Source organism: Pagrus major, chromosome 4 (assembly GCF_040436345.1).
Source record: "Pagrus major chromosome 4, Pma_NU_1.0".
NCBI lineage: Eukaryota > Metazoa > Chordata > Actinopteri > Spariformes > Sparidae > Pagrus > Pagrus major.
The window spans coordinates 10,402,656-10,428,642 of NC_133218.1; the positions used below are offsets into that span (position 1 = coordinate 10,402,656).

A 25,987-nucleotide genomic window follows, 5' to 3' on the forward strand; every position below is an offset into this window, starting at 1 on the left:
TTCAGTCTCCACTCTGTAGCTTTGTCAGGGTGGGAGAAGATGGTAAAAGAAGGAAAAAGCTTAGATAACAGACTCAGCTGCCACAGTAGGCTCCTCTGCCAATGGACTGTGGCATCAACAAGCACACCAGCTGTAACTCCAAGATGAGCCTGCTATTTAGGGCACTTTCAAAACCACAGTCTGGCATATTCTCTTTGTTCTTAATCAGAGGATTCACTCCTTATCTCCTGCATTTGCATCTTAGATTGGTTCAAATTAAAAAAAACTCTACACTTAAATATAGACCAAAATGAAACCCTCCATGTTTGCTGCCATGGATTTTTTTACTCTGTGACAGAACCAAGTAAATCTGAAGCTGCACAAAATCCTTATTAGTGTATTAGCAACCAGCGTCTCACATTTAATGACTGACCTTTACACTTGTAGAGCAACAAACTGCACTCTGAGGTCTGTCATTAAGCAGCTGAAAGTGCATGTTAAGACTCAGTCAAGATATTTGAATCAGACACCCATTCCAACATAGCATGTACTATCATTCCTGCTCTATTCTGAGCAGAGCAGTTCAGACTTCTTAAAATCTTAAAAATTCAAAGCCAAATTGAGGTTATACTTTGCTTGGGCATATAGTTTGTTCCTGACTGCATGTAAAGTAGTCCTGACCAGATGTCACAAGACAAGATTTACTTGGCTTGACTGGAAGTAGACTGGAAGAAACTGTCAGGATACCCGCTTAAAACAGCTAGATGCATAAACTCCCTAAGGCTAATTAGAAAGCCAGACCAGTGCCATTTTTTTTTTTTTAGCTTGAATAAGGACATGTTATCATTAATTCAGTAAGTCCACTGCTGTGGCTCAGCAGGGTTCATGATGCAGAGAGCTCCAGTAAAGAAGCACACGGTCATTGCCTATGAAGAAGTGATATTAATGAGTTTCAAATGATATCATGATAGTGAGAGTCTGAAGTGCAGTTCAGTAAAAAAGCACATTTCAGACAACAGTGAGTTTATATTATCATGTGCAATAAATGTTGTGGTCCTGCAGCTGGTAAGGCATGCCCTTACATGCCCGATGCCCAGACAGAAAGATGCGTTGGCCCGAATGTTCAATGATGAGCTGAGGATGGTATTCATGTTTTCAATAAATCATTTTTATTTAAGTGCAGAATCACCATGCAGTGTGTTCCAAAAAGAGTGTACGATAGGATAGAACACACCGTACATCAGACAAAAAAAACTGCTGACATGACTGTTTGTGAGTCATGAATGAATGAATTCTGCTGTGGCAAACTACTGTATCACACTACAGTTTCTTTAAAAACTCCACTGCACAGCCATCCAGTTAACACGCTGCCACCTGATAGCCACATTAGCTTTCCAGCTTAATAAAGACAAACACACACACACAGACACACACATTTATACCACCTTCACTGACCCTGGAGGCAGACGTTGTCACTTTGTTTGGTATTAATGGCAGCTGCTTGTACATGTTGTAGGATCAATGCAATCAATACTATGCCTGCAGGAATGTTTTATTTTTTATTAGGGTTCAAATCAGGGAAGAACCCTGTCGAGTTCATGCCGGTTTGTTATAATCAGTTGTCTTCTGCTGTCACTCAATTTTCAATGAGATGGAACAAGCTAGAGACATGACAATTGGCCCAATAACTGAAAATGATGTGCAAACGCTTCATAAGAAATATGCACTCAGCCTGATAGTGGCGCTGAAGTTCACAGCCAATAAGAGAAAACTTTGAAATGCCAGGATCCCCACAGTGAGTTTAACTGACACACATACATGACTCGGTCTTTTTTGGAGTAGACGTCTCTCTTTCTATGCTATAGATTAAAATAATTAGAATTAATTTTTTAAAGCAAGAACAAATTGAATAGACTGAGTTTTATTATATACATACCCCATATATAAGTCGACACAGCACAAATGTATAGGCATCAGATTCATTCAACAATAAATGATAGCCACTGTATATGGATTTGAATTGTAGAACTATCCCTTTGATTTTATAAGCAGTCTTATCCCATGAGCTCTGATTGACCCACTTCATGTCGAATTTTGCACCTCTTTTACTTTAATTACTTTTTTCTTTAAAAGCCATTTATGCATTATCTTTCACATTAATGATATCAGTAAGGAAGTCTTTTACATGATGGTTAATGTCAGTACATGCTTCATCTGTTCATCAGAGCAGACCAGGTTTGGATAGTAGACTGCCTCCATCTGCCTCATAAAAATGTACACTAGCATTTTACTGTCTCTCCCCAGGCGTTGACATCAGCAGTCTGAAGATATTAAAAATTTAAAAATAACCTCTCTGCTCTGTAAGACATCCTGTGCTTCTTGTCTTACAGATTACCTGTTCTACTGGCTGAGAGTTGTAAAGTATTTAAAGTCTCAGACAGAGGCCCTGGTTAATGTGAATAGTAATTCCCTTGTTGTCCTAAAACAAACCTTAAAAAAAGAATAGTTTTTCTGTAGCCACAGCTCACATAGTTGAAAAAGTGCACTAGACACTTCCCTGATGAAATTTCTGTTCTCTAATCCTTTCCATTTCTAGGCAGAGAGAGAGCGCCAATATGAGCTCCCCCAGGCCCACCGCCCACCCAAACCGCCAAAGGAGTCCTACCTGGTCGAACAGGTTTTCTCACCACACCCCTTCACCCCCACCATTAAGGCTCATGTGAAAGGCAGCCCTCTGTACACCGACCTGAGACTCACCAGCCTGTCAGACGGCAAGCGCGGCCAGCCATCCTGGACCATCGAGGAGTATAAACGCAACTCAGGAGAGAAGGGGAAGCAGCTCACAGCCCTGGACCTGCAGGTACTGAACTATCACAATCACAGGAGGGCTGTAGGGGAGTGAACTAGGCATAGCTGCCCTTTAACGTTGTAGGTACTTAAACACCATTTACAGTCGTGGTCACAAGTTTACATCCACTTGTAAACAACATGTTTACCATGGCAGTCTTCAGTCTTCTACAACTCTTATTTTTCTGTCATGGAATGAGAGGACCCAGCAGATTTAGTCACATTTTCAGAAGACCTATGATAAATTCATTATGGAACCAAACTTCATGAATGTTTTTATGACAAAATAGTTTGTGTTCCACTCATTCCATCACAGAATGAGAGCTGTAGAAATCAATGGAACTGAAGACTGCCATGATATACATGTTCTTTACAAGTGGATACAAAAGATACGGAAGTATCTGCTGCCATACCACCAGACTACAGAGCAGCTTCACTCCCTTAGCTGTGAGACTCCTCAATTCATCATAAATAATAGTTTTTCTTGCATAGCATAAAGGGACTACAACCTCCATTTTCTTAAACTACCCTGTGTCGTAGAATGACATCAGATGAACCTTGAACTTTGAACCTTGAAACTTCGCATGCAATTTACCAAACAAAACAAGACAAAACAGTGCTGACCGAAACACCAAGGCATCCATCTGCAGCGGCATCTTGACGAAGCCTAGCCTTCAGATGATCATTCAAATATGCATAGAAGGCAAGCTGAATATTGTTCTCAGCTGCAGTAGCCAACTGAACCAGATATAGTTGTTTAGTTAAAAGTAAATAGGTGGGATGAAAAAACCCCTGAGGACTTGTAAACGAAACCTGCCTAACATTAAAATTTAGGACAGATATAAGATGGTTTGTTAAGGCAGTATAAAATAAAATGCAATACATCACCTTTGAAATGAGAGGTTGTAATAAGGGGCTTGGTGTTGGATATGAGGCAAAATGGAGGCTTTAAATCAGTGATCCGAATTGATGACCTTATCTTGTCTACTGAAGAAAATCCATGTCAAATGTTCATTAACAAATTGCAGGTCTCTGAATGCTGACCGGTAAAATTATGCAGCGGGCGAATTTTACACACTCCATAAATTTGGTGACCAGGAAACAACTAGTGAATTTATCTGGCCTTACAGCAGAAATTCAGCCTCGCAGTCCTCCAATCCAGCTGTGCTTTTGATGATGCTTTTATTATCGAGAAGTACCGTGAGTCAGCCAACGAGTCAGCTGGACAAGTCAGCCAACTAGTCAGCTGAACAAGCCAGCCAGTGAGTCAGCTGAACAAGTCAGCCAACGAGTCAGCTGAACGAGTCAGCTGAACAAGTCAGCCAACGAGTCAGCTGAACAAGTCAGCCAACGAGTCAGCTGAACGAGTCAGCTGAACAAGCCAGCCAACAAGTCAGCCAATGAGTCAGCTGAACCAGTCAGCCAACGGGTCAGCTGAACCGGTCAGCTGAACCAGTCAGCCAACGGGTCAGCTGAACCAGTCAGCCAATGAGTCAGCTGAACCAGTCGGCCAACAAGTCAGCTGAACCAGTCAGCTGGCCGTGTTCTTTCAGTCCTGATAGTGCTTCATCACCTAGAAATCCTCTACTGAGGGACTAGAACCTGGCTCTTTGTGGTGAAGAATGAACAGCCATGATGGACAGCACAGGGAAAACATGGTTTGACTATTTCATTAGCTTCAATCTGTGTGTGTGACCTGCAGGGCTTCATAGATACAAGGGTTCTCCTCTTACATGTGTGTCTGTGAGGTTTCCTGTGACTGTAGGGAGCCGTTTAAGCTTTGACACAGGCACAGAGGCACATTATTGATGTCACTGTATGGCCTTCAGGGTCACAAGTTACTCAGAAATCAATTCCCTCCCTGACAAGCCTCTGGCTGTGGCTAAGATACGTCTAAGCCCTGTGACTGCTTCTTCAAATGTCCTTACAGGTTCCCTTAATGGCTTCAAAAACATTGTTATTTGTGTGGCTGCTCTCAGCCCTGTGTTGAACTGTAAGAATCTACACGGAGTAGAGCATTTCTGCATCTGTTTGTGATTTTTATTAGCACCCTAACAACCATTCTTTACACCAGCCATGGTCCAATCTTTTTTTTCACCATGCCAATCCATTAAACAAAGACACACACTCTCCTCCATCACACAGAACTACTCGTCCTCAGGGAAGCAGTGAACCGTGCTACAACAAGAGAGAGCTAGCACCATGGAGCCTCAGTGTGTCAGTGCAACAATCAATGCAAGCAACAGTCTGAGTGTTTGGTATTTTCCTGACCTTGAAATCTGCTTTACATGTCTGTGTGGTATGTTGGTGTCCAGGGCAGAGCACATGTTGTACAGTTGAGTGGCTCTTTCAAATGGAGCAGCACAAAATGAGTTGTTGGTATTTTGGTGGAAAAGGGGTCTTTGCACTGTTTCTGGATGATGTGACATCACATCCAGGCTAGCTGCTTTTCAGCAGGCCCAAAAATTGAGGGACCCTCAAGTGCCTTTCAGAAAAAGTTAAAATGGGCAATATGATGGGCCAAAATGCATATCCCCTTATTTTCAGGCTGAATGACAATACACGATATATTACTTACATGTAGACTTTATGTAGACTACAACGACCAAGTAGAATAATGATGTGCTATGATTCTATGAGTGTGTGAGAGAACAGACACACACTGGCGAGGCACATTTTCAGAGGACCTATAATAAATTCATTATTGAACCAAACTTCATGAATGTTTTTGCGACAAAGTTGTTTGTGTTCCACTCATTCCATCACAGAAACATGAGAGCTGTAGATATCATTGGAACAGAAGATGTTCTTTACAAGTGGATGGAAACTTTTCACCACGACTGTATATCTTGTCTGAAAATATAGATACATCTTAAAAAATTGAGATACTGCCCAGCCCTAAGCTATGGGGCATTATCTATATTCTAAGCTACATGAGTATCTACTACAGAACTTGGTATTCATTTTAGATAAATAACACCATGAAGTTTCACAAGCACCACAGCCCACATAATACATCGTCATAAGTGCTGGTGCTTGGTTGCTATCTGCCCACACTCTCTTAATGTCATCATTAAACCAGACTAAGGGCTCTAGTTTGCTGACTGCACTAGTTGAAGGGGAGGCATGGTACTGTAGAGGGAGTGGTGATATGAGTCGGACTGAAATCTTGTTGCCAACATTGAGTGAGTTTGCTTAGAGCAGGTCCACTGGTCAGCACAGTTGTGTGGGTTATTTTTTACACTTCTGTGAGGTAATTTGGTGAAGGCACCGATATATAAATCTCTCTGATATCACACAAAGCCCTTCATTCATGTTAGGTTCAATTCTCCACATTGGTTTTACAATCCTAGACCAGCTGATATGTGATGACACATTAATGCCATCCAGAAGGAACAGAAATTAATGAGTTTCTTACCAGCATCTGTTGTCTACTAATAGTCTGTTCTCATGCCCGTTCCTTTACTCTGCTGGCGGTCTTTACAGCCATCTGAAGGCAGCAGGTATCTGTTCCATCTGCAGTCTGAAAACAGTTCACAGGTCCATGAAAAATTTAAGCTCAATTAAAAGTCTCTCTGCTAATAACTCCCTCAGGACTGTAAGACCTGTCCTCTTTCGTGTGTCTCCATCCAAATTACTGGGTAACCGGGAGCAACAACTGTTGAGTGTCATCCTTTTAACGAGTCTGGGCAAAGTATTGCCTGGAGCTCTGCATGCTTAATTGCAACACAGGCAGATGTGTGGCTGTGATGAGCAACATATGTGATGAAGTTTGTTCAGGTTAAAATGTTATTTTGAAACAACAATTTTGTGGATCATTACCAGGATTATCTTTATGTTGCAATATGTAGGTTGAAGAGGCAAATCTATCATTCTTACATTGTCAGCCACTTTTTTTTGTCAAAAAATAAATTTACATTAAAAAAAAAAAAAACTAGACTGCATTTTAAATTCCACTTTCAATTTTTATGGCACGAGTGTTGTAGTAGACACTGAGAAGACGCAGCCCAACCCAAACCTCTACTACTTCAAACTGTAAGCTGAGAACGGTATTATTACTGTCCCTGAACCCAGATGTGATTTCACTAAATGAAACGCATTTATCTGGTGATAATGTAATTAAGTTAACTGGTTATTCTTGGTGTGGAAATAACAGAAACAGACACATAAGAGCTCCAAAGGGTTCAGGTGGATTTGGCGTTTTAGTTAAATCTGTCATTGGAGTGCGGGATCATTGGAGCGCGATTCGAACACCGGGATCTGCAGCATAGTTTTGTGATTTTTTCCCTGTTATCTGTCCCCAGAAGGATCCCTGAGGGGAAGAGACTGTAATACATTTCTCAGTTCTGTGTTTCCCACAGGATTATTTCTGAGACTATGGTGGGTGGACCTGGGACCCTGTTGGGGGGTCTGGGAGCATGCTCCCCCGTAAGAAAATGTTGTACATTTTAAAGTTAAATGCATCAATCTGGTGCACTTTGAGAGAAGAATTAAGAGGCTATCTCATAAATAACATGACCATAAATGAGAAACTGAGGAAAACACTACACACAACACTGAGCTTTGGCTCTGCTGCCTGGTGATTAGCCCAGTCCTCACAATTCACACTACTACACAGCTCTGGTTATACAATGTTAACACAAGTCTATAAGCTGTAGTCAATATCAATCTATTACTTTTAATCTTGTAGCCTATTAGTCCTGACTTGTAACTAAATGTTGACTGAGAGACCAGATAATCACTGTCTTGTTTCAAAATTATGAGCGCCCGTGAGTATCATCTTAACTATATACTGTCTGGTCTGTGTGGTTGAATGTCATCTTAACTATATACTGTCGGTCACCACAGTAGCTCAGTTGGTAGATTAGCACCCCATGTACAGAGGCTGTGCCCTTGCTGCAGCAGTCCAGGGTTCAAGTCCAACCTGTGGCCCCTTGCTGCATGTCATCCCCCTTCTCACTCATCCCCTTTCCTGTCATATCTTAAGCTGTCCTATCAAATAAAAACTATTTAAAAGAAATACTTGTGAGAGCACACAGATAAGTCGGCTACTTTTGTTTCTTGCTATATGTCAACTGTATGCTGCTGCTCTGGTTTCTGGCCTCTTTTTACTGATAATGGTGTCTTGTTAGGCCATTCAGCTGGGCACACTGTTTGTTGTGACGCAATAATAAAAAATGAATCAAAAAACTACTCAAGTAGAAGGACTGGTCTAACAGGATGACCTGACTTCCAGGTCAAACTGATGAGGTGACGCTCTGCTCTGAGTTTGAGTTTGTGCGTGAGCAGCTTTCATCATTACAGGTGTGAGAATCCCTGTTGCTCTCTCAGATGTAGTTAAACAGTTTCTCTTGCTGCTCAAATCATCTGTTCACGCTCACAATCCTCTCCTCCCTCGTGCACAAATCCAATTCTGCTCATACAAATCAGTGTCTGTGTGCTCTCACAGGTTGACTTTCAGACTGAGTAGCACTGGAACTTGTTTTGCTCTGTCAAAACTTTTGTTGTCCAGACAATGTAGATGTCAAGCAACCTCCAGGTGCTACCGAGCCCTGATGGACCTACAAAGACCTGGAGAGAGGACAGACTCCACATACACAAAAGAACTCTTGCTTTGAATAAACAGTTTAATGGGAGTGCTGTCCTTTATTTTTAAGAGGGATTCAGCGCCCCGTATTTAAGTTATATACGTGAGTCGAGTGCGTTGTGTCTTATTTGTAATTATAAAAGTTGCATGACGTAAGCGTTTCTAAAGGAGTACATGTGAAGTGGTATAAAAAATTTACAAAAGTGAATATTCAGCATTTAATAGAATGTGTACTTATGATATAGACATAAATCATTATAAGCTCTGAATCTGTTAAGCCTAAATAAATAGGAGTAATTAGCTTTTTTATGGTGTCTGACAGAAAAAAAGCGTATTTTATGAAAAAATTACAAACTCAGGAGGTTGCACCGAAAAATTGCCTGATTGCTGAGACCCTGCTCTATCAACATGTAACTTAAGATTTCTTAATACTTCAACTTTTTTCTTTTCAAAATTGACCCTGTTTTATCTAAATTCTCAAGAATCAGTGTGCTACCATCAGTAGAAACATGTTTCTCCAAATCAACCAGCACTGACACACAGGCAATGTTCTCACAAACTGGACCACATGCCCCCCACTGAGTGTAAAAACAGCTCAGCAACCAAACCCAGTACACTGACCCAAGGCAAGATCAGCATCTAAAGACCCTCTGTGTGGTAGAAACCTGCCAAGTCCTGCTTCCCTTGTGTCGACAACAAACTGGCGATGAATGAGGATCAAGGACAGAATGGACAATACATGGAGGAAACAAGTCCAGACAGCAAATGTAGACAAATTAAAGCTTTGCCAGGAAATATTTCAGTGTATAAATAGCCCTATATTGTCAATGAAAATCAGAAAGTGGGGCAGCAACACACAGTTGCACAGTCGTATATAAAATGAACCATCATTTGGTGTCTCCAATCCAAACCAAAACAGTTAACAGTGACATACAACTCCTTCTTAATGAGTAGCAGGGAGGGACCTGGGTCTTTAACAGGGGGTCTGCGCCTCTTGGGGGTCCTCAGAGTTACTGCAGGGGGGCTGCCAAATTAACGACTGATGATATTTTTAAAGTTTAATTTTTGTTGAAAATTTAAATGTGCCTGGAAATTCATGTTGAAATAAAGACAGTATAAGCAAAGAGTAATTTGTTGAAAAAAAAAAAAAATTGAGGGTAGTCACTCTTGATTCCTCATGTGAGCAAGCTAACCTAGCCATACGCTAAATCACTGTGTGGCTCCGGTCTGTAACTGTAAACTAGTCAGCTAAAAATGATACATTACTTCAGGTTGCTCTAGGCCCAGTTTGCTATGCGACAGAATTTTATCCACCTTATTCCTCGCCCCAAAGATTACTCGTGTGACTTACGCCATGTTCTGACCCCTCAATTCCACCAGCTCCGTGTTCAATCCGTCTCCGATCTGCCACGGCAGCTGCATTGCGTATCTTCTCCATTGCAGCTCCGGCAGTCTGGACCCTTCCACGACGGATACACTAGGCTTCTATTTTTGCTGGATGTGAGACTAAACAAAAAACTGCTGTTTATCATGGCAACAGTACACTAATCCTCTTTCTTAGAGGGATTGGTACAGCATAGCATTCACTCATGAATCTCTAGGTTGTCACCTGTATCAACTGACTACTGCTAACACTATTATAATTGCTTTGCCCACTTAGCGAACGCTTCTAAAGTACTGTCGGTATGTGGGTTACCAAGCACCGGAAATATTACCCATAATCATCTCCCCATTGACCTCCCCAGGAAACTCGTGGATACAGCGCATGTAGTAGGGGGTCCTTGCTCCATTTCTCTATCAGCTTACAGGTCCTCAGGCTGAAAACATTGAAGACCGCTGCTCTAAAGGGCAACAGGATACAGCTGATGGATGGATGTATAATACAGTATGAAGGACATGTAATGCTTACTGTGAGCCTCTCACTGAGGGGGTGGTGTCAATATGGGCTGTAATGGACATCACGTGCCCCCACTTTATGTACCCCTCCACCTCCCGAAATGAATTTACACAGAAAAAAATGAGACTGAGATTAACAACCGACACATATCTCCAGTTTAATGGTCACACTTCATCATTCTGCTTGTCTGTGTCAGACTCCATCTTAGCCTCACTGCGTATGAACAAACCCTGAGAGATGTGGACACTTGCAATGAATCATTCATCCATCATCTATCTTTTCTTGGGTGCATCTTATCTTTTGACAAAATTACTTTAATGAGTTATGCATTGCAACACTGAAACATACGGTCTGTTAAGTTTATCTACCAGTTTACAGTCTATCATTTTAATGAGGAGCATGTTTTTGTTTTGTCCCTCTGTCTACTGCTCTTTCTTTCTATACAACAGTCAGTTAAAATATCAATATGCTGTTAGTTGGAGGCCTTACAATGAAGAATGTCTCTCCTGCAGTGTATTCAGCAAAGCTATTACAGAGCAGATTGGAAAAACAAAATCAATCTCTCTGTTGCAGAGTCAGTTTTTTGTGGGTATAGACTCCTGCAGTAACTGTGTTCTCATCACATCCAGGCTCCAGAGAATGTTTCTCCACTCTCACCCAAAGAATTAAATGTTAGCTACATTTTATCGACTCTGAGATGGTATGGCTTTAGTGACCGAAACTATACACCTCAGTCAGAGCCTCCTTGGTCACCCTGGGGGTCCAGAGGGTTAGGATTCCTGGCAGGGTAATTGCAAATTCCAGGTTCAGTTCCTTAAGGGGACCTTTGTTGGTTACTGTTGTCCCTCATACCTCTCTTCATTTCATATCAACACAACAACAAAACAGAGCTCCCTGGTGGCGGTGCATATAGTCGCAAGTTTTTAGTTTGGATGCAGAGCAGTGAAATGTAGCGTGCAGAGTGCACAGAGAGCATGGTTGTTGGTTGAACACATGAAGACAGTATGAGATTAGGAGAATCTAGTATCATCCAGAATTTATTATCCTTGGTTGCATTAGGGGTCAATCATGGCCAGTTACATTAAGTCGTCTCATCCCTCTGCTGGCTCCTCTCATTAGCAGTCAGGATTCACCATCTGCTCTTTGTTTGCTGCTAAGAAATGACCAGATATTGGGATCATTGTCTTTTCTTTCAAGGCATCTGGCATTTTTAGTTGTTTTTGAGATAATTCAGTGCAGCCACTTCATGATTCTGTGTGTTGTTTTTGAGATTTATGTAGAAGGAATGATTTTGGTAATATAACCTGCTTTCTATGCTACAGCAGCTCTTGTGAAGCTTCGTAAATCTATCAGAATTAAAACATGTCACACAACTTTTCTCGAGTAAGCCGTGGTTCAGTGACTTCATCAAACTCGTTTAGCTGTCCTGCCTTCATCAGTGTGGTGTCACAACCTTGATGAAGGAAGAGTTGTGTAAACTGATGTAGTTGCATTGAAGCTCACACTGGTCTGCACCTTGATTTTTGTTTGCTCTCAATTACAAAAAGTCTAGCACGAATAAAGAAGGTAGATTGTTAATGAAGGCTGAGATTACCTTTAACGTCCAACATAGTAAATTCTGCATAATATATATTTTCACTACTCTAATTCCATCAGAACAAAGTCATGTCAGTCTGCTGCTCACACTTTCAGCAAAATCTGTTTGATTTGTTTGTATTGTGTTTTTTCTAGTGGTGTTAAGCTGCTGGGATAAAGTCGGTTTCTGGTTTTGCCAGTCAGATTTTTGCCAGCTGACTAAACAGGCATTAGTCAGGTGTAGGTGGAGAAAGCTAGTAGCATGCGGCTCGTTAGCACGGGCCCTTGGATGGCCAATTAGCTCAGGGCGACAGGGTGGCTCCCTATGAGAGAGAGAGAGAGTTGTGCTCACACTGCTGCTGTACTACTCTGACTGACGTCCACAAGAGAAATCTTATCAGTAAGCAATTGGTGCAGGTTGTGTACCCAGTATAACGTTACACAATGTTGCTAACACTAAGGTGTTTTAGTAGACAAAAACCTTTGATTTCATCAAGAAACATTTTCAGAAACGTGTTGTGGAAATTATATTGATTGCTAAGGTTCCCATGCGCACTCGAAATGGAGCTACTGCCATCTTTTCTCAAGTTGCAGCAGACCAAGGTCTTATTTTATTGATTATTTTTATGAATGCTTGTTGTGAGAAACAGAAACAGTGTATCACAGTTGTCCTGATTGTGGTTCCACTATACTCAATGGCTTTCTATGTGACACCTCATGGTCAAATTGGCCCAACCTATAAGTTTTCTCAGTGATACTTAATAATTCATGCTGATATTTCAAATAGAAAGCCTGCCCAAAATGGGAGAGGATTTGTCATTTTTGGCTGCTGGAAGGCTGTTAATGTGAAGCCTTGGTGGAGGAAGTGTTTCATATCAACCGGTTTCGTGCCGTGGAAATGTGCACTTTACTATACTATAATATACTATGTCAATGGAAAGTTAAGTTTCGCAATAAAATACTGTATAATATAATGAAAAAAAGGAAAATAAAAGACTGTATGCCAATCAGATTTGTTTCTAGAGTCAGATCTTGAAGACACTTTGTCCACAATGTTAATTACAAGTGATCAGACCAATTTTTCGTGTCCAGACATCACCAACCTATCTGCATAGTATAGGACTGAGACACATTTGTGGAACTCTGATTTGAATCACATTTCAAACAACCTCCACATGTGGTTCAGATTTGATTTGAGAAAATTGCATTTTATGTGGTTTTCTGCTGTCCAGACTTCCTAAAATCAATCTGGATACAATCTGGATTTGGCCTCTGAACTACAGGCCTGTTTCAGAGGCCTACTTCTCTCTGCAGTCTCTTTACAGTATTTGAGAATTCATGGTCTGTGCTAAGGGGAGAGTTGCAGTTCATACACTGCGCATCCACAACATACACAACAGTATATACGCAACTCAGAAGGCCTCCTAATAATGTCAGTGTTTACACAAGCTATCATGCTGTGGCTGTAAAAATCTATTCTTGCATTTTGTCATACAAGAAACAAAAATGAGATTTAAACTGCAAAGGAAACACCTGGTTCCATGTAGAACCTTGTCTGTGTTTTGATCCTGGTTCCTTTTGTTCAGAACGTAGGTATAGGTCTCAAGTTCTTGATTTTGAAAACATGAATCAAGGCGTGTATGTGTTAACGTATTTCTTCATAGACAACTGTCAGGTTCTCGAAACTGTGCGTCTTTTCCCATAGCTGTGTATCCTCTTACTAAGTTATTTTTCTTTGATTGTTTCATCAGACCCAGGACACTCTGAACCCCAACAACCTGGAATACTGGATGGAGGACATCTACACACCAGGCTATGACTCACTGCTCAAGAGGAAAGAAGCAGAGTTCAGGAGGGCTAAGGTGTGTAAGATCGGAGCGCTGATTGCAGCCGCGACCTGCACTGTGATCCTGGTCATCGTTGTTCCAATTTGCACCATGAAAACATGAGAGCACCAGGATGGAGTGACTATGACAGCTGGAGGTTTTTTGTTTTTAATGCAGTATTTACTTCTGGTGGTCTTTCTTGCCAATATAAAATGATTAGGACAGCTCCTGTACAATAGAAATGAACTCAGCAAGTGCATAATATATACTGTATATCTATTGGTTAAACAGTTGTAGTTTATTGTATTACTATAAACCGTGCGGGACAGTTGAAGTGCATTGGTTTAATTGTCCAACTTCAACAACTGCAGCAGATGATCACTGAACTCAATTGGATTTGTTATTGTAGCCAGCGAATGATATTTTTATTTTTCGTATAATTACTGTACAGTGTATTTTGATCAAAGTTATTTTTGATGAATTATCTGGTTGAATGTGAGAATTTCTCCTTATTTTATTATCTTTCTTCAATAACAGCAAGCATTTTAAGTAAAGAAATTTGTGCACACACATTTTTCTAATTAGAAATATACTGAAGTACTTTAGTTTAAATAGAAGTGTACTTGTACATAGATTGCAGACACAGTATGACTGCACAGCCAAACTGAATGTATTGATATTGTTCGCCTACTTGGAAATGAATGAAGTCACTTGAATGTTGCTGCCCTCTCCTCCTCTGTCTGAATTCTAACCAGCCAACAGCACATACCTGCTCCTCTTCCTGAAACACTGGATTTTTTTTTGAGACTAGTGAAGATCAGCTAGGAGGATTGTAGAGCTCAGCATATCAACATCCCTCACTAGAACAAACTAAACAGAACAGCATCCCTCAGATTGGGTTTGTCCACACATTTACTACTGCAGTCTCCTTAAATGCCTTAAAGTACAAACACTTGTTGCCCAACTGCCCACCTATTATTACCAAGCACGCTTCATGGCTTGCAGACACCTAATTTAGCTTCAATACATACTGCCGTGGTCAAACATTTACATCCATGTGTAAAGAACATGTATATCACAGCAGTCTTCACTTCCAATGATTTCTACAGCTCTCATTTTTTTTGATGGAATGAGTGGAACATAAACTACTTTGTCACAAAAACATTAATGAAGTTTGGTTCAATAATGAATTTATTATAGGTCTTCTGACAATGTGACCAAATCTGCTGGATCAAAAATATACATTGGTGATTATAGAAAGTTGTGTGAATCAAATGTTCTTTGTAACATGGCCTCTTAACTTCTTCTGAGTGAATTCTGATTGATAACAGCTGGTGACTTTTCTGGGCCCATTTTAATAGGGCTTGTTTGATACACCCTTTAGACTCAGACACAAACACTATAATGGGAAAGTCTAAGGAGCTCAGCATTGATCTGAAACAACACATCATTGATTTGAACAAGTCAGGAAAGTCACTTGGAGCCATTTCAAAGCAGTTACAGGTCCCAAGATCAACTGTGCAAACACCTGTTTGTAAGTATAAAGTGCATGGCACAGTTGTGTCACTACCACGATCAGAAAACACAAACTATCACCTGCTGCCAAAACCCACCAAAAAGCAAGTCTACAATGAAATAGAAGCTGCTGGAAGACAGGTGTCAGTGTCCACAGTCAAGTGTGTTTTACATTAACATAAGCTGAGAGGCTGCTGTGGAAGAAAGAAGCTCTTGATCCAGATGCGGCACCTTAAAGCTCGACTGAAGTTTCCTGCTGATCACATGGACAAAGAAAAAACCTTCTGGAAGAAAACTCTGTGGTCAGATGAAACAAAGCATGGTGCTGGTAGTATTATGCTGTGGGCTGTTTTGGATCTGCTGCTCTAAAGAAAGTAAATGGAATAATGAAGAAGGAGGATCATCTCCAAATTCTTCAGGAAAACCTAAAATCATCAGCAGAAGATTGGGTCTTGGGTGCAGTTGGGTGTTCCAACAGGACAATGATCCCAAACACACATCAGAAGGAATGGCTGAATCAGGCTAGAATTGAGGTTTTGGAATGGCCTTCCAAAAGTCCTGAACTGAACCACATCGAGAACATGTGGACTGTGCTGAAGAAACAAGTCTTTGTCAGGAAGCCAACAAATGTAGTTGAACTTCACCGATTCTGTCAAGAGGAGCAGTTAAACATTCCGCCAGAGGACGACCAGAAGCTTGTGGGTGCCTATCAAAAGCACCTTACTGAGGTGAAAATGGCCAAGAGACATTTAACCAAATATTAGAATTACTGTATGTATATTTATGACCCAGCAGATTTGGTCACATTTTCAGAAGACCTATAATAAATTCATTATTGAACCAAACTTTATGAATGTTTTTGTGACAAAGTAGTTTGTGTTCCACTCATTCCATCACAGAAAAATGAGAGCTATAGAAATCATTGCAATGAACATGTATATCATGGCTGTCTTCAGTTCCAAGTGGATGTAAACTTTTCACCACGGCTGTACAGTAATTGTAGCCTTAAGTTTAGTTTTCTTAAAGTTGGTGTAATATTATATTCTTTCTTATTGTCAACAAAATTTCCACAATGTGTTAGTCTGTCTAACAACATCCCTACCCTGTCATCAGAAAGAACCGGTCATGGTCAATATACTTATTCAACCTGGTAAAGACATTTTTTTTGACAAATTAAATTCCTGTGCCAAGTTCTGGTCAACTTTTACAGAGGAGAAACAGAAAGCATCCTGACTATAAACATCACAAACTGGCATGGTTCATCACGACCAGGACAGGAAGGCTCCACAGCGGCTGATTCAAACCACCAGAACATCACTGGTACCATCTACAGAGCATCAGTGACATCAGTGAAGTGAGATGTCTGCACAGAGCCCAAAGATACGAAAAGACAACACCCACCCAGCCACAGTCTGTTCACCCTGCTGCCATCTGACAACGGGTATATAAATATCTGCTGCCACACCACCAGACTACAGAGCAGCTTCACTCCTCAGGCTGTGAGACTCTTGAACCCATCCTCACCACTCCATTCTGAATAGTGAATTTTTCTGACTTGATTATTATTTATTTATTAATCTGTATGGTTTTTGTGTTAAATTGATCTTGAATCCCCTTAGAAACTGTATTCTACTGAAAACATACATGTTTAATCACAATATAGTTAAAAGTCTCAGTAATCTCCTGAAACAACTGGCCACTGTAGTTTTTAGCAAATGTTACTCAAACAAAAGCAAATGTCAGTGCATTTGTTGGGACTATTTTCAGTGGCATATACACATTTGATGCTCCAGTGGGTATTTCCGTCAGCAGTAGGATAGTGTGCTGTAAATGGGATTGAGTCAAAATAAACTAGTGTGTGTTGGAAGGAACATGTGACCCGGTGCGACAGTGTGGCTCGTTGATGTGTTTTTAATCACTTTATGGACGACAATGGAGTTCACAGAGGAAGAATATATATCAGGCTTATGATGCACACTCAGTAAGTGTTAGTATGGTAGTTTTAATGTTGTTATGGGGTCTGCACATTGGATTTGTTGACAATAAGAAATATACAGCATATTAACAGCCTTATCCTTTCACCTTAATATAGCTGAACACCAATAATGTATCCTCCATAGAGCCCAGTAAACAGAAGTTTATTTGATACATCTCTTTAGTGCTCTGCTACTCAACACAACAGCCCTGCAATAAATTCTACCTTTATGAATCTCATAGTGTTCATCAGAGAGGAGTTTATTCACTCTGTGGTCATTTGTAGTGAGTGGTGCTGTTGTATTGGACCCCATTATGTTGAGAAATGTTCTAACACAAAACAGAAATGTACGCAGCCATAAAGTTATGAATCAATGTCAAAGGAGATTAGTCTGGTTCCAGATCGCTATCCATAACTGATTCAAGTAGGTCTGGTTTTATGGTCAATGATGGGTGTTTCAGCCAATCAGAGAATTTAATGCTGGCTCATCCATGGGCATTTAAAACAAATAAAAACATTTTAATTAGTTCTAACACATTCCTTTAAGATAGTAGTTGCTGTCTCTCTTAACATCCTTTATACATTTTTCAATACATTTTGGGTCTTCATGATCCAATTTGGCAATAATCTTTATGGAAGAGCAGGAGGGAGAGTGCTGTCATGCATTTCTCTGTTTCTCTGCCCAGTAGATGATGTACCAAACAGTAGTTGAGCAGTAATACAGAGCGTAGAACACTTTTTGATTTGACAGATTCTAAGGACTTTATAGTAACATTAATTTTGATTTCACGTTCTTATGGTCTCCAGAATAATTTTAAGTATAAAATAATTTCTGTATATTTTGTTTTATGTTATCAACTTCACAAATGCATGAATGAATAAAGCCAACAATAATCAATAAAGTCTAACACCACCACAGCAACAACCACCACAAGGCTGCTGATAAAACTGCATCCCTAGTTTTTATTTTCCCATGCTTATTTAGACAGATCGAACCTCCCTCAGCCTGCACACTATGTCAGTGCAGTATTGAGGTCCTGCAGTTGACATCACAGCCTCTAACAGCTGCTATACTGGCAGACAGATATAATGTGATTCTAAGAACTTCTAGCATGTAAATGCATTAATACTGACTGCTGAAGTAGCTAGGTTTACAGGAGATAATTTTAAAATTGCCATTGTGCCAGACACATATTGAATTTAAAAAATGCACAAATGACAGAAGTACGAAACTAAACTCAAAAACAAATTCCATGTATTTCTATCAATAAACATCACCAAAAAATATAATAGCACCGAGGTATGAGAGAAAACAACAGCTTAGAGCCTTTGCAGGAGTGACATAGATAACCAGGGGAAAATATAAATTGTGCCATATAATATTGTGCTGACCTTTATTTAACGAAAATTTGTCTTCAATCCTTTTTATTAGTTGCTTATCCTGTCTTTGTTAATATAGGATACAAATGTTGGGGTTAGAGGCATTACTTGTTTCACTTTCTGAAGGGGGGCATGACAGAGAAAGTTTGAGAACCACTGACTTGAGCCAAGTTATATACACATAAACCTGCAACAGGTCAGGATGTTTGGCACAGTCTCAGTAGCTCATAGTGTGGGATGAAACTGAACTTGTGTTCAGATGAGAGGTGGACATTCATACATCACATTTGTTTTCTAGGTTGTCATTACTTCGACAGCAGTGGGATTAGATTGAGCTATAGTTACACAGCAGTTCATGCTACTATTTTAAGCAGCCCAGTGTCTCTTGGGATTAAATCCACATTACAGCACCTTATGTCTAATGCCAACTTCTAGTGCCTGTGCAGGAAGTAGCGCACCATAAACACAAGCTTTTGTAACCTCAGTCATGCTGTGGCTGCTGTGCAGATATTGTAGTTTGATTTGAAAACATTGGCATTCAAAACAAATATATATAACAATTGGATATAACAGAGCCTTTTTACAGAATTGTCCAATGTTCTCTAATGGCAATAAGGTTGATGTTGGTAGAAACCTGAGCGGAGGTCACATAAAGGTCACATATATTTCTCTTCTATCACCAAAGGTCTTCAGAGCTCAGAGTGATCAGGTGAAAACCAGCCCTGTTAATTAAGTGAGTCACTGGTGCACTGCTTCTGCCCTTCAGTATGGTGCCTGGCGCCTGATGGTGTCATCATTGCACAACCTCAATAGTGCAGCACACCCAATATAGCTCCTGAATGGAGGATTTAATGTGCTGAGGAACAGTTTGTGGTGGCTGATGGGAAAAGACTGTGAAATTAAATGGATACTTCCCCAATAGATCCCTCTGACTGACAGCCTGACCTCCACTACTGGTGGTTTTCTTCTTACGTCTATAACTAGAACGTCACTGTTCAGTTTACAACTGAATCACTGTACTAATGGTTCTGGTTTAGAATGTGAATTTAAACCATCTACTGTCTGTAATGAAGAAATCAGCTGTAAGAGCCACTGTTGGTGTTTGGGTTTGTCTGTGAACCATCTGGGTCTGCCTTCAGTACAGGACATGTGGGCTGCAGCACACTGTAGGAGTCTGTAAATAGTTTCAGGTTTGAGGCACATTGTGGGAGCAGGTGTTAACTGGAATCTTACAACAATAAAAATGTATTGTTCTGACTGTTAATGGATCTGTTTTTTTATGATGCTATATTCTGTATTACCTGATAATATTTCATTACTGATGGAAGACAATCTCATACATCTTTCTGTTACAAAAAAAAAAATAAGCCAACTAGTTGCATGCTCCAAAAAGTTCTTTATTATTCTGTCTGGACACTATTTAATGCATCTTGAACATGGAATGTGAATTTAAATATTAAATTGTCATTCAAACTTTGAAATGGTTATTAGGCAATGCTTGTTTCAACAATTTAACTTTTTAAAAATATTTTTTAATACATATAACTATCTATTTTTTATTACATTAGTGAATGGGTGGAAAACATTGTTGTGAAATTATTTGTCTAATTAATGAAATGCAAAGAAAATACTAACACGGTATGGTGGCATTCTGTTGGGATGTGATGCACTTTGAACTTGTAAAGCTGCATTGCAAGGTACCAAGGGGTTATTCTACTGTTGGTGTCTTTCATCCTCCCGAGCCACTTCAATGCCCGGTGGTCCACCTCCAGGAGGAATTCTCTCCCTTCCCAAGAGGTAGTACTTGAGGGAATCCAAAGCCCATTTAATTGCCAGGCATTCCTTCTCCATTGTTGAATAGCGCACTCCCCACAGCTTCCTACTAACAAATGCCACCAGATGACGATCCTCTTCTGGACCCTGAAGGAGAACTGCACCCAGCCCATGGTCTGAGGCATCAGTCAGACGAACAGCTGCTGGAAATCAGGGCAGTACAACACTGGATCTCTGCTCAGGGCCTGCTGGATATCCACGAAGGCTGCTTCTGCCTCTTCTGTCCAACACTTTTGTTTTTTGTTTTTATAATGAAGTTATCAGTTGGCAAAAACTACCTGGCTGTATCTGGCCTGCTACCTCAGTACCTCCCTAATAGCAAGGGTGGCTTGTTTTTCTGTCTCTTTCGGGAGGGTTGGGCTTAAGCTTTGAATGTTTAAATATATAATAGTTTAAGTGGAACACATTGTAACACTCCTTCTCCTAATGCACAAGAGTGCATTCTGTTCACTGCTTAATACACTACAGGAGGCTGTACTTACCAAACCGTGACTTCGGTGTACCGTCACACCCCTACCAACCTACTATGCCAAGGAAGGACTTGAGCTGGGTCCTTGTTCGTGGAAGTGGGCAGGTTTGGATGGCCTGAACCTTTCGGATCTGTGGCTTAATGACCCCCTTTCCAATGAAGTAGCCAACTTTAGCGAAGGTAGACTTGGCAGTGTTGACAGTCCTGCAGAGTTGAGACACTCAAAGACAATTTTAAGGTGCTTTAAGTGTTCTTCCCAGGTGTGACTGTGTATAGCAATGTCATCTAGATAGGCCAAGGCAAAATCAGAAAGACCACACAAGACTTTATCCACAAGCCTCTGAAAAGTGGCAGGTGCTCCATGTAATCCAGACCCCAGGGAGTAAAAGCTAAAATGAAACGAAACTACCCGAGCGGTTCGAATAAATGGAAAAAGAAAAAAGACGCAGAGAAATATATAGCAAAGCTGCCAAAGCTGACAAACTATTTTACCACTGCTGTTACCGGGGATACAGTCAACAACGTCCAAAGTGTTGGATATGCCGGCGCCGCAGCAGCAGCAGCTAACGTTAGCTGTGAAGTGTCTGACATTGACACAGACAGGGTGGAGGAGTTGTCCAGTGATGGCCATTTTGACAGCGATGATGACGATGATGATGACAATGATGATGACAATGGTGGGGTTCTGGTGAGTCAACCTAGTTCTGCTAGTAATAGCCCTAGCCCTAGCTATGCTAATCCTGCTGCCACCAACCAAAGCACTGTAGACTAACTAACAGGTGACCCAGCTTTCTGGCCAAAGAAGCTCACGGCTGAGGAGCGATGTTCGATTGTTCGCAAAGGTCCCATACAAATTAGTGTGGAATTCCCCAAAAATCAAGAGGGTCGGAGATTTACTAGTAATAACTACTACATCCAAATGAAAAACAGGGAGAAGATTAATAGGACATGGCTTATCTACAGTGAATCAGGAGACTGTGTTATGTGCTTTTGTTGCCGACTTTTTGGAGACGGGAACACACATTTAAGTTCAGATGGGTTTAACAATTGGAGAAACCTCGGAGCTCACCTGAAGCAGCATGAGAGGTCTGCTGAACATGTGTCTCATATGGAGTCCTGGCACACACTTTCCCAAAGACTGCAGACAGGCACAGCCATTGATCAGTTGAACCAAAATGCAATGATGGCAGAAATTGAGAGATGGAGAAATATTTTAAGAAGATTGCTTGCCATAATTATCTATCTAGTTGAGCGGAATCTTGCTTTTCGTGGGAGTACAGAGAAATTATATGAGCATGGCAATGGAAACTTCCTAGGACAAGTACAGCTGATGGCAAAATTTGACCCTTTCATAAAAGAACATTTAAGAAGAATCCAGGAAAAAGAACTGTCAGACACATATTTGAGTAAGCACATCCAGTGGCGGAGCTAGACTTTTATCCTTGGGGTGGCCAGGGGGTGGCCAAGGCTATTTCAGGGGGTCCACAGACTATGACAATGAATTTGTTTCTCGACCAATGAATTGCAATCTGAGTCTCTTAATGTTGAAATGTACATACTAAGCACACAGGAGATGAGATTTGTGTGTAGAATTTGCAGTTTATTAACAATGTACAAAATGTAAAACACAACTTGGCAACAATTTTTCAATAATGACATCATTTTTACAAAAATGGTGAAAATGCTCTCTCTCTGGTACTCACGCACACACAGTTACTCACTCACACAGTTACCCACACACACTTACTCACTCACACACACACACACACTCAGGGATACTCACACACACGAGCTACTCACTCACACTCACTCAAAAAAAGGCATCAATATATCAACAATCAATTTGACACCATTTTTGAACATTTGAACATAGTGCAGGTTTTAACTATAACCAGGGGTACTGTCTGACAGCCAAACTATCCTTGGTCTATCCTTGGTCTAAGTAGAACATAGTGAAGAGCTTAGTCATGACCAGAGACACTATCTAAGTGCCAAACTACCTTATGCAGGTTCAGAAAAGCATAATCCTCCGGTTGTGGTAAGTCACAAAATGTTTCACAAAGTCATCCATGTTAAGGGCACGTGCCCTCCTTGACTCGATACTGAGAGTTCCAAGGTGACTTAACCTGTCATCAGCCATTGTTGTCCTGAGGTGAGTTTTAATGAGTTTTAAAGCAGAGAAGCTTCTCTCACAGGAAGCAGTGCTGACTGGAGTAACAACAGCAATCTTGCAAAGTCTGAATATCTCATGGAAAACCTCTTTGTAAGGTTCAAGAAACACAATAAAATCAAGCAAAGTAGATGGTCTGTCTAATCCACTTTTCACTCTCCTGTCAAGAAGTCGCTTGGTTTGGTGAACCTCATGTTTGAGGTCACTGAGGTCTGACTCAAAGGTCTGTGCAAAGGCAAACAGAGGCTCCTCATTTAAGAAAGTTGCACTCTTTGGGTTCAGAGACTGCACACCTTGCATGATCTCACAACTTTTCTTTGAAAAATGCCTCTTCAGCTCAGTTATGAGACAGTCAATCACCTGATAAAAGAGTGATCTGGGGAAGCCCTCATCATCACAGTTTCTCTGTCCTACCGTGCTCATCACCAGGGAGTCAAGAAATCTTGAGCTTTTTCTAGGATGTCTTTTAGAGTGTGTTTGTACACCGATTTTGCACTGCTCAGCAAGCTCCTCAACCTCTTTCCATAGTTCATCAAAGTAATTCTCAGTTCTGTAGTCCTGGAAAGTGTCTGTAAGGGCACCTACGAGATCCACAGCCCTTGCTAGATCAAGAGTGCTGGACTGCAGCATGTCAGAAAGACATTTGGCATCACCAAGCACTTTACAAAAAGGTAACCAAAAGCAGTGAACGTAAAATGCAAATCTGGCATTGCTTTGAATTCTTGCAGATACTCCAGAATGTTTCCCGCTCATGACGGATGCACCATCGTACCCTTGTCCCACAAGGTTATTTCTGTAGTCCAGACCATGTCTCTCTAGACAATTGACAATCATTTTACTGAGACCTGCTGCATCAAGGCTTTCAGCTGCCTGGAAGCATAGGAAACTTTCCTGGATGGCACCATTGTAATAATACCGTACAACCAAAGACATTTGTTCCTTTTTTTGCAAGTCTTTTGTTTCATCTGCAATGACATTGAACACTTCATTTTCTTTCACCTCTTTTATGATTTCACACTGTACCATCTCAGCTAAGCCCTGAAGAATTTCATTTTGGATTTGGTGACTTGTGTACTTAGCATTCCCACATGCATCCAGCCTTTTTTCAATAAATTGGTCATGCTTCGCTATCTCATCTAGTATGGCCAAAAAGTTCCCCTTATTCTGAGAGTCTGAGAACTCTCGATGGCCCCTCTGTGCTATATTTTGCGTTGCAGTCAAAAGAAGCACATTTGCTATTGTTTTCACATAATGTTGATTTTCTTCCACTTTTTTTCGTCGGTTCATGTTCAAAGAGTTTAACATGCTTGTGTTCATCTCAGTAGCTTCCATGCATACATTGCATTGACATGCATCTCTGATTTTGAGTGGAGTTTAAACCCAGCCTCCTTTGACAACGCCTTTTTCCAATTGGAGAAGCCTGACTCTGAGGCAAAGGCAGAGTCTGGTGCATTAGGCAGGGAAAAATGTCTACACGCAAAGCAGTAGGAGGAGTCTTTAAGTATTGAGTATTCAAGCCAAGAATTGGCTCTGTACCAGGCACTGCAGAATGCTCTCTTCCTTGATCCATGCTGACTTCTAGGGAATTGTGTCAGACATGGCTGAACTGGACCCTCCTCTTTGCATCTTGAAATATCTGGAATACAAATAAAATGGTCATGGAAACACAGTTAAGGGATCCAGAAGATTATTAGATGATAACTGCAGCTAACTAGTAAGTTTCAGGTAAGTAGACCTACCACTGGGTCCTCTTGGATGAGCAAAAGCAGTGCTGGACACAGCTGGCTCCGGGTCTGGCCCTTCTGGCTCACCAACATCCTCATCTGAATCAGAGGCCTCTGTGTCCTCCTTCGATGGAACTACATTGTATAAAAATATTAATATTAAAAATGCAACCACCATTGAAAAAACAACACACATCAGTAACCAACATTTCAAAATATCTAAAACTTAACTTAAAATTACTGAACTGAGCATGTGATTGTGACTGCTTCTGTAGATGCTCTGACCTGGTGATGATGGGCTGTGTTGTGCCTCATATTCTCTCTCCTGACTAGTCCCAGGATGGGAGCTGCCAGGTCTGCTGATGCCAGAGCTGAGTTCTGTCTGTCTGTCTGCCTGATCTTTGCCTGACTTGCTTCTCTTTAAAAAGAAGTCATGTATCTTGTCCCCCTGTCTTTTCATTCTCAACTGACCCTATGAAAAAATAAGCCAGTCTTGTTACTCCTAGCATCACTTATAATTGCACAATGTTATTAAATCCCCACTTCAAGCCTAAAAAATGTCAGGAGAAATAGACTACTGTAGATGTAAGTTTAATATTAAAACTTTTCAGCTAGTTGACAGGCTGGCCAAAGGGCAAGACGTGAAGGATAAACCCCCGTTACCCTATAACCCCCCACCCCCCTTCACGTTACATTTCATTTAAGCCAACAGAGCATGAAACAGCTAGCTGGCTGATTGTCTGCTAGTTTTCATTCCTCTAAAATCGTCGGAGAAACATGTAAATGTATCCTAAGCAGCAACCCGAATTAAATGTAACGTAAGACGTTAACGTGGAGCGGCTGTTGGAAGCTGACACTGGTCATCTGTAGACGCCATGAGATGTAACTTAAAGGGACTTGGGGCAGGATCAAGAAATAAGACTCAATAGTGACTCGCCGGCCGTTGCGGCCGTTAGGGTAACTGCAGCCATCAGCCGAGCCAGCGTGGGAGCGCGCATGAGCTCTTCACAGCAGTGCAGCTGATGCCGTCTCATCCCTATTCGTCAGACGCTTGAGGCTTGGTCAAGTGCCTTAATGTGAGATGCCAGACTTGTTTTGTATTTTCCAAGTCAATGTTATGACTGTAACTGAAAGTTGTTCAATAAAGTGTTTATAAAAAAAAACAAAAAAAAAAAAAAAAACCTTGGTCAAGTGCCCCTCGCGTCGATAC

At 40.9% G+C, this 25,987-nt stretch overlaps 1 protein-coding gene across 1 annotated transcript in view; it reads left to right on the plus strand.

Moving 5' to 3' along the window:
- minar1 (membrane integral NOTCH2 associated receptor 1) overlaps nt 1-14,431 on the plus strand; it is a 32,794-nt gene extending 18,363 nt beyond the window's left edge. The window contains exons 3-4 of the mRNA XM_073464698.1: nt 2,576-2,839; nt 13,637-14,431. Coding sequence (XP_073320799.1) covers nt 2,576-2,839; nt 13,637-13,834 — 462 coding nt within the window. The 3' untranslated portion in view covers nt 13,835-14,431. The remainder of the gene's footprint in view (nt 1-2,575; nt 2,840-13,636) is intronic.
- Nucleotides 14,432-25,987: the final 11,556 nt, after the last annotated feature.